At 53.3% G+C, this 16,170-nt stretch overlaps 2 protein-coding genes across 7 annotated transcripts in view; one reads left to right on the top strand and one right to left on the bottom strand.

Annotated features, from left to right (window-relative positions):
* The first annotated feature begins 1 nt into the window (after position 1).
* Positions 2–8,424, top strand: TRAFD1 (TRAF-type zinc finger domain containing 1). 3 transcript variants are annotated; one of them, XM_021544664.3, is made up of 11 exons: positions 2–582; positions 2,484–2,619; positions 2,690–2,743; positions 3,739–3,967; positions 4,916–5,179; positions 5,391–5,464; positions 5,621–5,836; positions 6,692–6,725; positions 7,018–7,315; positions 7,722–7,794; positions 7,909–8,424. In XM_021544664.3, the coding sequence occupies exons 1-11, from the start codon at positions 533–535 to the stop codon at positions 7,948–7,950; spliced, it is 1,470 nt and encodes a 489-aa protein (XP_021400339.2). In that variant the 5' UTR covers positions 2–532; the 3' UTR covers positions 7,951–8,424. The 3 variants fall into 3 exon arrangements, with proteins under 3 accessions (XP_021400339.2, XP_021400338.2, XP_021400337.2); XM_021544663.3 differs by having other exon boundaries at positions 3–582; positions 2,484–2,613; positions 6,692–6,806; XM_021544662.3 differs by having other exon boundaries at positions 3–582; positions 6,692–6,806.
* A 734-nt stretch (positions 8,425–9,158) lies between these two features.
* The window catches only part of HECTD4 (HECT domain E3 ubiquitin protein ligase 4), a 65,096-nt gene continuing 58,084 nt past the window's right edge, over positions 9,159–16,170 (bottom strand). For all 4 annotated transcript variants that reach the window (XM_077787224.1, XM_077787227.1, XM_077787226.1 and 1 more), the window contains exons 71-76: positions 14,900–15,003; positions 13,845–14,066; positions 13,359–13,525; positions 12,749–12,944; positions 12,237–12,459; positions 9,159–11,746 (exon numbers count right to left, since the gene is read on the bottom strand). In XM_077787224.1, the coding sequence (XP_077643350.1) occupies positions 11,610–11,746; positions 12,237–12,459; positions 12,749–12,944; positions 13,359–13,525; positions 13,845–14,066; positions 14,900–15,003 (1,049 nt within the window). In that variant the 3' untranslated portion in view covers positions 9,159–11,609. The remainder of the gene's footprint in view (positions 11,747–12,236; positions 12,460–12,748; positions 12,945–13,358; positions 13,526–13,844; positions 14,067–14,899; positions 15,004–16,170) is intronic.

Below are 16,170 nucleotides of genomic sequence, written 5' to 3'. Positions count from 1 at the left end.
GGCGGGCAACGGCGGGCGGGGCGGGGCGGGCACCGGCACCGGCACCGGCACCGACACCGGCACCGGCACCGGCACCGACACCGGCTCCGACACCGGCTCCGACACCGACACCGACACCGACACCGACACCGGCACCGGCACCGGCACCGACACCGACACCGGCTCCGACACCGGCACCGGCGCCGGCACCGGCACCGGCACCGACACCGGCTCCGGCACCGACACCGACACCGGCACCGGCACCGGCACCGGCACCGGCACCGGCTCCGACACCGGCACCGACACCGGCACCGGCAACGGCACCGGCACCGACACCGGCACCGGCACCGGCACCGACCTGATCTCACCCGACCCGACCGACTCGGAGATCGCCACCCGCTCCCTCAGCAGGCCGGCACACCCGCGCCTGGCGCCCCCCGAGCGGTCCCCGCAGGGCCGCGCTGTCGCTCTCGCCGGTGCCGCCCCCGGTCGGAGGCGGCGGCGGGTGGCCCGGTGCCCGGGGCTGTGAGGGGAGCGGGCACCGCACGGAGCCATGGCCATCGCGGCCGTGCCCGCCGCCGAGTCCCGCCTCTGTGGCAACTGGTGAGCGCGGGGTCGGTGAGGGACAGCCCGGGGTCGGTGAGGGACAGCCCGGGGTCGCTGAGGGACAGCCCGGGGTCGGTGAGGGACAGCCCGGGGTCGGTGAGGGCCGGGATCGGTGAGGGCCGGGCCGGGGTCGCTGAGGGGCAGCCCGGGGTCGGTGAGGGGCAGCCCGGGGTCGGTGAGGGACAGCCCGGGGTCGCTGAGGGCCAGGGTCGGTGAGGGGCAGCCCGGGGTCGGTGAGGGACAGCCCGGGGTCGGTGAGGGCCGGGCCGGGGTCGGTGAGGGACAGCCCGGGTCGGTGAGGGACAGCCCGGGGTCGGTGAGGGACAGCCCGGGGTCGCTGAGGGCCAGGGTCGGTGAGGGGCAGCCCGGGGTCGGTGAGGGACAGCCCGGGGTCGGTGAGGGCCGGGCCGGGGTCGGTGAGGGACAGCCCGGGTCGGTGAGGGACAGCCCGGGGTCGGTGAGGGCCGGGCCGGGGTCGGTGAGGGACAGCCCGGGTCGGTGAGGGACAGCCCGGGGTCGGTGAGGGCCGGGCCGGGGTCGGTGAGGGACAGCCCGGGGTCGGTGAGGGCCGGGCCGGGGTCGCTGAGGGTCGCACTCGCTGAGGGCCGAGCCGACCCCGCCGGCACATCGGGGTGCAGCTCCTTGGAAGGCGGAGAAACACCGGAGACGACCGTAGGGCCTTTCCCGTAAGCGCCAGGGCGTCGCGTTTCCCTTCTGATTTAGTAGGGAACTGAAATAGAAACCGAAACATTCGGATGGAAATCCAGGCTCGCTTTTCAGTGGGGCCCGCGCAAAATACACGATTCCAAGTTTTTTCTTCAGCGGTTCCGCGGCTCAGGAGGAGAAACGCGAAAATAGGATCAGTAGGCAGTGTTGTCAGTGTTGTTGTGGAAGTTTTTTTCTTTGATTACTCCTTTCTGCAGAGCCCAGTGGCTGGTAAGGAGTCACTTCACAAGTTGTGTGTTGAATTCAAGCAGATAAAGAAATAAACTTTTTTTGTAGTTGTTTCTCCCCAAGAGACATGAGAATCCAGACATTTTCTTGCAACATAAGCCTGGTTTGTTTGGTCAGTCGCTGCTGTTGGACTTCGTTGCTTTGCCAGGCTTTTGGCTGCCTGGCATCTGGCAGGGGACAGAAAAGCTGTGGTTTTAGCAAACAAAAGGTTATAAAATTAATTTAGGTGTTTTCAAGGTGGATTTCTTGGAAAGGGCATGATCCGTGTAGAAATTATGCTGTGTGTTTGAGGCGGGAGTAAGGACTGAGCTCCAGGTGCCTCAGTTCCTTTTGGTCTTTTTGTGTTTGGGTTCAAGACAGAAAACGAGCATATTAAAAATGTGGCGAATTGGGGAATTTTGGAGCAAAATGAGGCGAGTTGGGGAGTTTTGGGGTGCAGAGGAGTGTTGTTACTGCTGGGGCTCTGAGCAGCCTGGTCTGTGGAGGTGTCCCTGTGAGCTTTAAGGTCCCTTCCCACCCAAACCATTCCATGGTTCCATTATCTTGGAACAGGATCTGTCAGGCATAAAAAAGGCACTGTTTGCTTTCCAAAGCACTGTTTGACCTCTCAGAGCCAAGTTACTTTCAGGAAGAAACTTTTATCTTCTCAGACTAATTTATTAACTTGATCCCTGGTGATTACTTGTTTGTGCTGCAAGATTTCCCTTTCACATAAGGAAATAAATCCACCTGGATTTTATCTGAATGCAATGTGACTTTTGCATGTTAAATACATTAATAGCCACCTGTGCTGGAAACCTGAGGCCTGGCTGGGCCTTTTTCTAATCACTTTTAGCCGTGAATTCATTGAAATCTTTCTTAGCATTATCTTTTTGTTGTGAACAACTTTTTGTATTTGTTGTCAGTTTGTTTCTGCTCAGTAACCTCTAGCAATTTTCTCACAGCAAAAAGGATATTCCTGCAGTCAATTTCATCATCCATGAAATCCACTGTAGAAGAAATATTGAAATATGCCCCTACTGCAGCGACTCCATCCCAAAGTCTGAGATGAAGAACCACATTGATTCTGAACATGTGCAGGTGAGAGACATCTCTGCTCTGAAGCTGCCATTTCTGTGGAAATTCCCCTAATGAGGTCTCTTTGCTGTAGGTCACCTGCAAATGTAGGATGAAGATGGAAAGCAGCCTCCTAAAGGACCACGAGGTTGGTGGATTTTATATTCTTGAACCCTTGGGGGATGCTCTGGTGTTTCACTGATTCCAGAGCCTTTGGATGCCAGCATCCAGGTTTGTACATCCTTTTGTTGAGTGATGCTTCCTGAACTCACACCCTCTGGGAGAAGGGATTGGAAACTGCCCTAAAGTCCTGGAGCCTCTCAGGGCTTCATATCAGAGGGGTATCTGTGGTAATTGGTGAGTTTTTTGTCCTTGTCAGTTGAAAAATAGCTATTTAAAGTATGATTGACTTGACTTTTTTTCATTCCTTTACTGTTTCATGTTTCTCCTGAAGCCATTATGTGACTTCTAATAACTCAATCTGTCCAAACAGGCTTTAAAAATAGCCCGTAAAATAAACTAAAATAGGCCAGAGTGGGATTTTCTGAGTTCTGAATCCAGTTGGCTGCTGTCACAGACAATCTTGTTATAAATGTTATCCCTTCCTGTGGGCTCCTTTAGAGACAACTCTGGAGCTGCCACCTCAGCCTGCTGATTGCTGAGGAAAAAAGGATTTTCTGTGGAAATCTGTCCAGTTCTAAACCCTGGGAGTAGCTAATCCTGCATGTGGTTCTTCTGGATTATAAAGCAAATGATGATGTTTTATTAGTGCAGGTTGGTCATTAGTGCAGCATCTGCAAATATAATGTATTTAATTTAGTTTTAACCCCTTTTGAAGGGGGTTCAGTGTGGGGTGAAAAACATGTCCAAGCAGTTCTTGCTGAGCAGCAAATGAGGTGTGAGTTGGTTCCCTAAAAACGAGTGTGGATTTTAGCTGTGCTCATGGAATGCAACTGGATCTTGGGTCGTATCTAAAACCCAAGTCCAGAAATCACATCCTGAGTGTCTGAAGAGCTTCAGCTGCCCAGTTTGTGCCTCCAGCACATCACTGTTGCATTCCCACATCGTAGCTTGCTCCAGGTTCCTCCTTTGGAAGTGGCTGAGGAAATTCCCTGGGAAGAGTAACCCCGTGTGTTTTCCCAGGCGTCCTCGTGCCCCCTGCGCCCCGTGCTGTGCCAGTTCTGTGACATCCAGCTGGCCTTCAAGAAGCTGCAGGAGCACGAGCTGTACTGCGGGGCCCGGACCGAGCCCTGCGGGCGCTGCGGCCGCAACGTCCTGCGCCGGGAGCTGCCGGAGCACCCGCGGCTCTGCGGCGGCACCGCGCCGGCCCCCGCCGGGGAGCGCGGAGCCGGGAGCGGCCGGCACGGAGCAGGTACAGCAGGGGCTTGGGAAGAGCCAGAGCGGGAAAAGGAGATTTAGAGCGGCTGTGGGACACAGCTCCAGGGACAGAACCCCTAAGGACAGAATGTTAAGGGACCAGAACCACTAAAGAGAGAATGTTAAGGGACAGAACCACTAAGGACAGAATCTTAAAGGATAGAATCCCTAAAGACAGAACCTTAAGGGACAGAACCCCTAAAGGGACACAATTCCAGGGACACAACTCCTAAAAACAGAATATTAAGGGACAGAACCACTAAGGACAGAATTAAGGAACCAGAACCCTTAAAAACAGAATTTTAAGTGACCAGAACCTTTAAGGATAGACAGAATCTTAGGGGACAGAACCACTAAAGACAGAATCTTAAGGGACAGAACCCTGTAAGGGACACAACTGCAGGGACACAACTCCTAAAGACAGAACCTTAAGAGACAGAAGCCTTAAGAACAGACAGAATCTTAAGGGACAGAACCACTAAGGACAGAATCTTAACCAGAACCCTTAAAAACAGACTCTTAAGGGACCAGAACCCTTAAGTGGACAAAGGAAGGAAGAACTGGCTGCTTTTTGTAGCTGGTCTATGTGTGAGGTTTTGTGGTTCCTTTCTGTGAAAATACAGGATAGTGAATGCTCCAGAGGCTCCAGGTGGAAATGTTTACCCATGGAATGAGGTGCCTGGGATAAAAGCCCAGTTGCTTCTTTTTTTTTTTTTTTTTTTGTCTCAAAGTACCTGGCTTAAAAATTAAACTGGAGTTGTTTGCTCCCTGTAATTTGGGCTAAAATTTGGGTTTTTCTCCATCCTCCTGGATTTGTTGGAGGTGCCCTTGGCTTTGAGATGCTGAACTCCAGGGAAGCTCTGGGGCTGAGTCTGATGTCCAGGGGGAGCTGTTGGTGGCTGGTTTGATGTTCTCCCGAATTTACAGTATTTGTATTTCGTAGGAGATGAACAAGAGAGACCCGAAATCCTTAATTCCCAACTTCCTGAAGACTGGAATGCTGACCTGGACTATGTCTTGGCTCTCAGCCTGGAAAGTGAGAATAATCCTCACCATGATACTGCAGCTGACATTCCCAGGGATTTCTGGGAATACGACTACACCAAAGAGCCTGGACAATCTGCCCATCTTGATGGAACAGACCTGTCCAACATCTTGTCCTGTGACTCTCCAGGGTCCTTTAGCACATCAAACCACAGCAAAATAGGTATAAACACGATTGTGGTGGGGTTTATCCTTAAATCTGAGGGGCAGGGAACAAGGTTTTTGTGGAAGTAAGAATGGTGGGAAGGAGGATCTGGGGGGAATCCTGGAGTGCAGCTTGTTGTGAGAGGAGAAATGGCACCACAGGGTTCAATGATGCAGCAGGAGGTTTTTACCAGAGCCCACAGAGGACAGGACCCTTCCTTCTCTTGCAGACAAGGAGATGATCATGTTGCCCTGTGAGTTCTGTGAGGAACTGTGTCCTGCTGAAGATCTGATCCTTCACCAGGTTTGAGACTTCCTCGTGTCTTGGGGTTTGCAGTGAAGGCTTTTCTGTGGCTGTCACTGAGACGTCTGGCATTTGGGTCTTTGCTAAGGAAAGTGGTTTTCAGTGCCCACCTGGCTCATCAGGAAAGGTGATTTTTCTGTGTTGTTTGTGTAACAGACAGGGTGTAACCCAGCAAGTGCCTTTGCCTCGTTCAGTAAGAGAAGTTCTTCTCCAAATCCATGGGAATGCAGTGGTCTGCGAGCTGGGGGGTCCAACAGCCACAGGACTGCCCCTTCATCCCAGCCCCAAGCTGTCCAGGCAGAAGGAGACATCATGATTCCATGTGAATTCTGTGGCATCCAGCTGGAAGAGGAGATCCTCTTTCATCACCAGGTACTGAACAGGACTGGTTCTGTTGGTCACAACCCATTGTTCAAGGATGGGCCCAGTCCCAGGGGCTCTTGTGGCACATTCCAGGAGTTCAGGGAGTTGCCCCTGGCTCAGATCTTCCCACACAAAGCTCTGGGATCTGTGTGAAGGGTTGTGCTACACTGAGGCTCCTGTTGAAAAGTATTGGATTAATTTGAAAGCTCCTGTAATGAAACTGAACAAAAGGGCCTGGAGTTGCACAATCAGAATGTTTGAATCACACAGAAAGTGAAGTGAGCCCTGGATGAGTCAGCAGAAGGGAGAGAGGAGCACAAGGATAAAACTGGGTGGGAGGGGAAGTACAGAACAGACTGCAGCCCTGGGAGTGGCGTGCCCAGGGAAGAGTCCTCTGGAATCTGCTGCCGCTCCAGACACGATGGGAGAATGCTGAGCTCACCCATCCTCCGTGTCATGGTGCATTCACATTCCTAGTCCCTGCTGAAGCTGGGGTTGGGTTGGTTGTTCTGGGTCTCTCCCTCCTGTGGGACAGCAAAATCTGTTCTGGAAATGAGATCTGATAAAACTTCAGAGCTCATCACAGAACCCCAGAGTGGTTTGAGTTGGAAGGGATGTTGAAGCCCATCCCATTCCACCCCCTGCCATGGGCAGGGACACCTTCCAGTAAACCAGGGTTCTCCAAGCCCAGTCCAGCCTGACAGGCGGATGGAACTGGATGAACTTTAAGATCTCTAAACCATTTTGGGATTCCACAATTCCCTACTCACCTTAACGTCTCCAAGAGCTGCTGCTCCGCAGTGTTTTCCCAGGAATTTTCACTGACTGAGCTTCACTTGACCAGCACTGTGTGTTCTGCTGCAGCACCACTGTGACCTGCGCCCTGCCAGCCCCACAGGTGAGGTTCCAGCTCGGGAGCTGCCGGCTCAGCCCCGCGGGGAATCGCCAGAGCCGGCTCGGCGACGGATCCGGCACCAAGGTGAGGGCAGGGCTCAGCCTGAGCTCCCCGGTGCTTGCACTGAGGAGATGCTGCTTGCCTGTTCCCTCTCAAAAATCTTCATCCCGGGCTCTTGGTCTGGGTTCAGGGAGGGAGGATGAAATCGCTGGGGCTGTGTCCTTGGGGTGAGCACTGGGTTGTTCCTGATGTTGAAGTTACTGTTCCTGTTCAGCTCCACGTCCTGTCCCTGCAGGAGATGTTTCTCCCTGGCACGCAGAAGGCTCAGGGAAGCTGGGGCTGTGCCCTGCTGCAGGGACCAGGCTGAGGACGGAGGTGGCCAAGGCTGGGAACGCGGCGTTGTCCCCTCCAGGGAGAGCCGGTGACGCTCCGGCCACGCGGGGCAAGCCCGGGAAGGGGAGTGGCAGTGAGGGGACGTGGAAGGACAGAGGTGACACTGCAGCTGGGACAGCACCCCGGGCAAAGCTTGCTCAGCACTTCCAGGCAGAAACCTTCACTTCCAGCTCCTCCAGAGCTTCTGCAGCCCAGTCAAGGTAATGCCTTTGCCATTCTCCTTCTTATGGTGCAAATCTGGATCCTCCTGACTTTGCCTGTGCCTGAAGGGGTTTTCAAAGGCTTTCAGATTCACTCAGTTGAATTTGGCTGGTGCTTATCTGAGTTTCAAACAACAAATTTAGGTTTTTGCCTCAAAATAGAACAGACCCACTGGTCACTGGGATAAAATGTAGGCTAAGGCCTCATTACCTGTCCATGGGAGTGCTCTGCTCTCACCTGGGCTCTGAACAGGAGCTGGTTCAGCTGCTGAAACATTTGGGCCAAAGTCAGAGGAGACTCAAGGGCCTCTCCCTGGCCCTCCCCTGTGCGTGCTGGGCTGTCCTGTGTTTGTGCAGCACGGGTGGCTTTGCCTCCTCTGAAGGTGTCCCTGTCCCTGTCCCGCAGCTCCAGCGCCGCGGCAGGAAGGAGCCTGGGGCTGTCGGACGGGCGCGGCGGCCTCCGGCGCCGGAGCTCCAAGGTGAGGCTGCAGGGCAGCTCCTGATGGTTTGCCAGGACAAGGAGCTGCTTTTTACAGCCCTCCCTTATTAAGTCATATTTGAAAACAACATTTTTCTTTTCCCCCTCCCATAAGGCAAAAGACCAGGACCCAGCAGCCGGACACCCGGAGGAGTGAGCCAGTGCCTGTGGAAAACATGGAGCACCCAGCCCTGCCCCCAGGCTCTGCCGGACTCGTTGGTCCAAGTGCAAGTAAATTCTGACACTGAGCTTCAATTTTTAGGCAGTGATGATTTTCTAAATCTCTATTTTTAATCTGTGAGAGCAAACTTCAGGTTTTTATGTCTCTGACCGCCTCAAGCACCACCCCCAAGGCATCGAGTCTCACCTTGGGCCCCACCTGAGTTGTGTGTCCATGTGGGCTCCTTGTGTCACCCTGGGATGGGATTTGTGCCACCCCGAGCTCTGGGTGTGTCCTGCCCTGGGATGCTCAGGGACAGCTGGTGACACCAACAGGGAGCAGTCAGTGCTCGTGGCCTGTCCCATGCAGAGCAGGGTTCAGGGTTGGGGCTCCAAGGCTTCTCAGTGCTGCATTTTCAAATTAAAGCTTTTTAAGTTCCTTGGAATAAAATTTCTCTGATGCTGTCCCAAACCGTTGTGCAGTGCCATCTGTCCCGTGGGGTGACACAGGACCATAACCCCTGGCTGAGGATCCATTCCTGCTGTTATTCCCTGTTGGAATCCCTGGGACTTTGGGAAGTGGAGCAGATTCTGGATAATTCCAAGAGCATCAGCCTAATTAAGGAGGTGCAGCAGATGGCACTGGCAGGGCTAATTGGCCACCCCTGGGGCAGGATTGTTACCAGGACCTTGTCTCAGGTGCCAACTCCAGCCCACTGGAACAGCCAGGCTGGAGGGAACTTCCTCCTAAAATAAAGACATTTTACAGATGCTCCCACCAAATGTGTTTATTTAGACAAGAATAAAAGTATTTAAAAATGGGGGGACACCAAACCTCTGTTCTTCCCATTCCTGGGGAGAAGGGCTGTGGGAAGATCAGGGAATGGGAGCTGGTCCCTGAGGTTTGGGATGGATAACAGGGGCCTGGGGGTCAGGAATCAGTAAGTATGACAAATAATTAACCACTGAAGTGGCAGAGCCTGTGCTGTGCCTCGGGCACAAGGAATATCCCAGAGGGACAACCTCAGCTGCCCTTTGGTACAAAATCCTGAGGTTGTGTTCCCAGGAACACAAAACCCAGAGAAGTGAGATTCCAACAGAGAAGCTGCAGCTCCCTTTCTCTCCCTTTCTCCCCTGCCTCGGGCAGCTCCAGCAGCAAATCCCATTATTCCCTGCAGCCCCAAAGAAGGACACGAACACCTCCAGGGATGTTAAGAATCTCCTTTATGCAGGTGTACACTCGATGGCCAAGAGCACTTACAGGTTAATGCCGTGTATGGAACCGAGATGGACACACACCAAGCTAGAACTAATACCCAGCTCCAGAGTTTTTCCATTGTTTAGTATAATTTTACATTCTGAATGAATATATATTAAAAAAAATAATAATAATCATCACAAACCAATCTTTGCTTCGACAAACAAGCCTAGTACAGACAATGTCAAGTTCATTTAAAGCACGAGGAATTAAGGATGATTAGAAAAGCTTTAATCAAAAGGCCATTTGAGCCACAGCTGAGGTGCTGCAGCACTTCCTTCCCAGGAGCATGGAATTAAAAAAAAAAAAACCAAAACCAAATATCTCCCACAATTTCTCTTGTGGGGCTCATCCTGTTCTCCAGAACAAACGGAAGTCGATGGAAGTTGGTTATTGGTGCGACATTTGTCCTGTAGAAGAAGCTTCATTTACACCCCCAGGTGCAAATGGCAGCGACGAGAAGTTCGTTATTTGTAATCATAAATAATTAACTGTAATAAATACGGATCAAGTAACGTTCCAGCACACGCCCGGGGCCGGGTGCAGGTGTGCTCCACTCGGATGTGCTTCCCGAAGGAGCACACACACAGCAGCAGCAGTTTCTTACTCACAGCTGGAACTGGAGCCTTGGGAACCGCTGGCACACGGAGCCCTCCGGGATGGCCCCTCGGCATTCCGGGATGGAAGCCCAGAGAGCCCAGCCCGGGGCCACGGCTCTGCCCCGGCATCCAGCCGGCGCTCCCCGCCTCTCCTGCCTGGGAGCAAACCGGCTCCAAGCCGCCCCTTCGGCTTTGTTTTCCCTTGGTCTTTGTAAACTCCAGGCGTTCCCGCTTGCTCCGAGTGGTTTCTGAGCTACATAAACGCTTCTACCAGGAAATGGATGAGATTCAAGAGTAAATATTCTTCCTACATGGATCTGTTCCCTGGACAGGGCAATATGCATTGGGAGGGTAACAGCTTCCTAACCACGGGGTTGGGAGACTCCGGATGCCGACGACTACCTACGACTGCTGCACACACATTCCCATTCCCACTCGCTCAAGGAAGAACAAGGACACCCATCCCCAACTCGCACCACCTCTCCCACGCACTCAGCGTTCCCACTATTCACAATAATGTACAATAAATACATTTGGGATCCCCGGAGCTGTTCCAGACCCACGGACACCGAGCTGAAGGTTCGGTCACCTCAGCCGGGCGGCTCCGTGCCGGCACTCGGCTCACGGACAGCACCAACAGATTCCGGGATGGTCTCTTCCTCAGAACTCAGGATCCGAGGGATCAGCAGAGCTGCAGTGTCCCAAAAATCCTGGTGAGGGATGAGACGCCTGTGGAGGGGCTGCTCTGAACCATCCAGAACATTCCACAGAACACCAGTGAAACGTGGAGCTGTTCCTGCTCCGCAGCTGCCTCCCAGCTTTCCACACAGAACAGGAGCTTTATCTTCCAACGGGTGACTTCGTCCTCCTGCCAGGTGTCAGAGGTTTTTAGGATAATTTGCTCTTGGATCAAAGATTTTTGAGTACAAAAACAAGTTCCAGGTGTTTGAGCACCCTCTGGTTGTTCTGAGAGCTCGCTGGGAGATGGGATAAAGTCCCAGATTTCTGGGATGGACTGTGGTATTTTACACCCTTTGGAGAGAAGCTGTTTTGTTCTGCTCATATTTTAATTACAATAAATTATTTTGTAGCTAAGCAAAGCAGACATTCAAGAACATCTAGGGCGGGAACCCAATGGAATCACGACCCTTTCACTGTTCTATTGGAAATTTTCCCAAAAGTGTTGAGCTGAACACCCCAGTTCCCTGTGGCAGCCCCTGTGTGCTTGGTCAGAGTTTAGAAAAATTTCAAGGAAAGTGGTGGAAAGGTGGAAAAGCAGTTTGGCAGCAAAGTTCCTGCTTCAAACCTCAAGCAAGTGTCACAAATCCTGCCTGTGCTCTGCTCCTGCCCATGCAGTGATTCCCTCCCCACACCCAAACTTGGCATTTTTGTACTCAAAAACCTCTCGGGGGAGAGTGATCCATGAGCCTTCCCCTCCGAAGGCTCCCGGCCTTGGAATGCCCTCCCTGCCATGGTGTTTGCACAGGGCAGACCACTGTGGATTACAAAATTAGAAATGTACAGGTGGAAAGGTTTTTTCCCCAAATTAAATTATACACAAACCGGTCTTTATACTAAACTATCCTACAAATATTCCACAAACAAGGCAGCAAAAGAACCAGTCCACCACAAAGTCTACAAATACAAAATGGAAGTCTTCTGGGAATTACTGTAATGGGGAACGAAGGTTCAGGAAATAAATTAACCCCCAGCTCATCCCACGGGAGGTGCTGGATGGGAACTGAAGGGGTTCCACTGGGCAGAGTCACGGAGTCACCTCCAGGCGTTCCCTGCTCCTGCTCAGCCGCTGAGTGGATCCTCCCGGTAGTGGATGGCGTAACGGAGCTTTTCCAGCATGATGTCCAGCGAGGAATACTGCGGCAGCTTGATCATGAACATGCACGTCTCCACTCGGATGTACCGGGAATCCGGGGAACCTGCGCGAGAGCCACCGGCAGGGGTTAAACCCAACCCAACCCTGCCCTTCCTCAGGGCGTCCAAAATCCTATCCCTGCCTGTTCTGGGTCTTCTGGATCCTAAATGTTTCTGTGCTCCTCCCATCAGGTCTCGTGTCAGTATTTTTCCAATAGTTTAGTGATTTTAAAAGCTTTTCAGACAAATAGCAAAGTCTCTGTGCATGCCTACAGAGCAGAGTTTTAACTGTGGAATCCCAGAACAGTTTGGCCTGGAAGGGATCTTAAAGCTCATCCAGTTCCACTCTCCCACCGTGGGCAGGGAACCTTCCACTGGATGCAGTTCAAGTTTTATGTGAAATTTTAGCTTTACATCATTTAAACCCCAATTCTCTCCTGATATACCCTCGTAACCACCTGTCCCTCTTTGTCACTGTTCATACACGAGTGAAAGGGGGGCTGAAGGCTGGGAGCAGCAGCAGCTCCTGTCCCTTGGGAAGCGGCCGTTCCGTACCTGCGGCGCCGTCGGGGGGGGCGATTTTCATGGGATAGGGGGGGACGTGGGCGGTGTCGGGGCCGCCGTCCTTGCAGGGGCAGGTGAAGGGGATCCTCTCCTGGTTACAGGCAAACTTGATGAACTTGCAGAGCTCCTCCTGCGTGAACATCTCCAGGGCGCTCCAGAAGAACTCGATGTGCTGGTCGGTCTCCATCAGCCCCACCTGGTACATGGTGTGTGCCTGAGGGGACAGGGACATGTCCACTGCTGCTCACCCCTCTCCCTTCAGGAATCTTCCCCACTACACTTTTGAATAAAGGAAGTTCAAACTCTTACTCCTTTCTGCACAAGCCCCACCCTATTATTTCCTGAATCCAGTGAAATCTTAATAAACTTCCCTGGGGGCAAAGGGGTGTCCAAGCAGTTCCCCAAGGATGTCCTGGCTGCACCAGAAGCTGAAGTTTCTCCCCTCCCACCTTCCCATGGGAGGATCCCCCACTCTGTGTCCCACGGGAGCGTAGCCAAAGCACCTTGAGGAATTCCAGGTTGATGTAGGGAAGGCCACAGGTCCTCAGCTCCATCTCCAGGGGGGTGAGTGTGGTCAGGAGCTGCAGGGGGATGATGGAGCCCAGCCCTGCCCTCACTGCTGTCATGCACTCCGGGGTCTGCAGCTCCCGCATCCGCAGGCTCCGGATGGCGGCCGCGTACACGTCCTTGTTCTCCCACCTGCCGAGGCAGAGACCTGGGTGAGGGAGGAACACCTGGGAGAGCCCTTGAGCCCCACTCCGTGTTACACATGGAAGGGTTTTATGGAGAGATCCTGATCTGGAATAATCTAGTTGGCAATACACACTTTGCATTCCGATGCTTCCCAGTTAATTCCGCTGTCCTCCGCTTTATCCTCTCCTCCCACCTGCCCTTCCCTCACAACTGGGAGCCCCCAGAGCTGGGACCAGCCCTGCTCCTCTGTCTCTTAGAGCCAAACAGCACCACTGATCCCAAGTTCTGCCGACTTCTCACAAAGCAAAGCTTTCCCAGATCATTCCAACTCGTTACAAAAGCACCTCTGGAGAGGCTGTGCTTGGAGAACAATTCCAGAGACATTCTGTGCCACATCCTGCCTGGAAGGCGGCTCCTTACCCCACAGGGATGTGCCTGCCCCTGGGACACAGCTCCACCTCCTCCCCAGTGAGGCTCAGGTAGGTGAATTTGCAGCAGGGTTTGTTGGGGCAGTCGGGGCTCTCCATGGCCAGGTGCTGGGAGGCGATTTCGGCACACAGAGCTTCCAGCTCCGTCTCGTCACTGATCTGTCACGGAACAAGGACAAGGACCTGGTCACCTGCAGGGCAGTGCCTCGTCACAGGTGTCCAACAGCAAAATCCTGCTTTGGGGGTTCTGGTCTGCCTTAGCAATTCCAGAAGCCAGAATTCCACTGTGCCCGGCAGCAAGGGAGCATGAGAAACTTCTCCAAGGCAATAGGATGTAAAATCCTGCATCCAAGAGGAATCAACCCATCTCCCAACCCTGCTTCCACAAAAACCACCTGACAGCCACCAATGAGAGCAGGCATGTTTGTACCATGAGGGAATCCTGAGGAAAAGGAGGGAAGAGGAAAACAGGACCTACATTTTCAAATTTTTTGACATAGTTGTAGGTGAGGATGTCAGCTTCCTGCAGATCCACGTCGGGATCCAGGGGCTCTCCCACCAGGGTCTTCCAGAAGGAGGGCAGGAGGTCCAGGGGCAGAGGAACATCGGCTCGGATGGCGATGCCCAGGAGCTGCCCGAAGAAATGGAACAGCTGCTCCTCGGCGTAGGTGATGGGGCTGGGGGTCAGGATGTACTTCCCCTGTGGAGAAAGCAGGGCACACAGGGCAGCACTGACCAGCTGCCCACAGCCTGAGGGCTGTGTGTTAGCAGGCCTGTTCCACTCAGGAAGTGTTCAGCTGGATACCAAAGGATCTGCTCCAGCACAGCAGAGTCCCTGTATTTTACTCACTGGTATCACCTTATCACTTCCTGATCCAATCAACCCCGTTTTGGTTGTTTCCCATTTTGCCAAGCTGTTGATCAACATTCAGGATTTTCTGCACTTGTTACATCAGTTTGATATCCAAGCCTTTCAGATGTGGGATGTTTCTAAGCCTGGATTTGCAGAGCCAGGTTTGCTACACAGTTGGTGTTAAGCTGAAGGAGCTGAGCTGTTTCCTACCCTAAGAATATTCCCAAGAAAGAATTACTGAGAATTTTTTGGACCATCAGCTTTATCTTGTTTCTAGAGACCACCTACTGCACCAATGAAGACACTAAATATCATGGATGGAGCATCTTATTCTCCTGGCAACGTGACAGACCTTTCTGGTGACATTCCTGGAGTAAGGCCACAGAATAAAAATTCATGGAAGTTCACCAGTTTGGGACAGACAACTGAACCTCACTCACTATGAATGCTGCTCAGGAGTTTTAACTCTGCTCCATTTTGCTGCCTTGGCTCCTTCTCCAAGTACCTGCTGCACACAAGAGGTGCAACATGGGATTCACCAACTCCCAGCTGTCCCCTGCTTGGTTTTGTGCATCTGAGGCTTCTCTCCTCACCTCTGACCAAACGTGTCCCACCCCTGTTCTAACCCAGCATTCAAAAAGAGAAAAAAATCCCTCATTTTTGGCACTGGGATCTCACACCTTGTTCTTATTGACAGCAGAGCTGGGGCACAGCAGGAGCAGGGAGAGGGAGGAGCTTTGGAGCTCTTTACACACTTGCCAAAGGAAGTGACGGAAAGATCCACCTGGAAAAGAGACAGAGAAAGCAATGAAAATATTCCTTTGTTCCTGCTGAATTCCTAAATGCTGCTTTGCTTTCCAGCACTCCAAGAACAGCAGGAATATTTGTTCTACCAGCTGGTCTGCAAATGGGATTTGGTGCTGGATTAGGAGATGGATGGGGCTGTCCTACAACAGTGGAGGTGATGCTCCAGGTTTCAGCACAGCTGCCACGGCCACAGCATTTATCTCCTCATAAACACTGTCAGTACCACTACAGCCCTTCAGGAGACAATCATTCCCCTTGGGAGAAGGTTCCATGGAGCCCTGGCTCAGCTGATGGCTGTACACTCACTTCCTCTACCCCTCAGACAGCTGACAGGAGCTGGTGATGTCAGAAGTGTGTCCTGGACTCTCTGGCTCCATATCCCCCATGGATCCCCACCGAGGACCAGCACAGCCCGTGTGGATTTGGAGAGCAGGGATCCCTTTGCTCTTTGGGATCTGCCTCAATTCCCCATGGAACAGCTCTGCAAAGCTGAACCCCCTCATCCCATGGTTAAACCCAATCTCCTCCTGGTGCAAACACTGAGGAACCACCACCCCAAAGAGAGCCAACAGCCAGGGGGATCCCATTCTTTGCCACCCACAAGGGAATGCTGCCCCTTAAAGTCTACATGAGCCAGGTTGTGATGAAGAGCTGGGCTGTCCCTGGGGGATGCCACTCAGGCTGTAGCTGTCCACACTCCCTGGTGCCATGGAGCCCCTGTTCCCACTTCTTGGTGCCATGGAGCCCCCGTTTCCATTTCCTGCTACCCTGTCCCCACCCCCTGGTGCCATGGAGCCCTCTCCCCACCCCCTGGTGCCATGGAGCCCTCTCCCCATCCCCTGGTGCGCCCTGTCCCCACTCCTTGGTGTCATGGAGCTCCTGTCCCCACTCCCTGGTGCCATGGAGCTCCTGTCCCCACTCCCTGCCCCTGTCCCCACTCCCTGGTGCCATGGAGCTCCTGTCCCCACTCCCTGTTCCCCTGTCCCCACTCCCTGGTGCCGTGGAGCTCCTGTCCCCACTCCCTGGTGCCATGGAGCTCCTGTCCCCACTCCCTGTTCCCCTGTCTCCACTCCCTGGTGCCATGGAGCTCCTGTCCCCACTCCCTGCCCCTGTCCCCACTCCCTGGTGCCGTGGAGCTCCTGTC

The sequence above is a fragment of the Lonchura striata genome, chromosome 18, assembly GCF_046129695.1.
Source record: "Lonchura striata isolate bLonStr1 chromosome 18, bLonStr1.mat, whole genome shotgun sequence".
Taxonomy (NCBI): Eukaryota; Metazoa; Chordata; class Aves; order Passeriformes; family Estrildidae; genus Lonchura; species Lonchura striata.
This window is presented reverse-complemented; position numbering and strand designations above follow the sequence as displayed.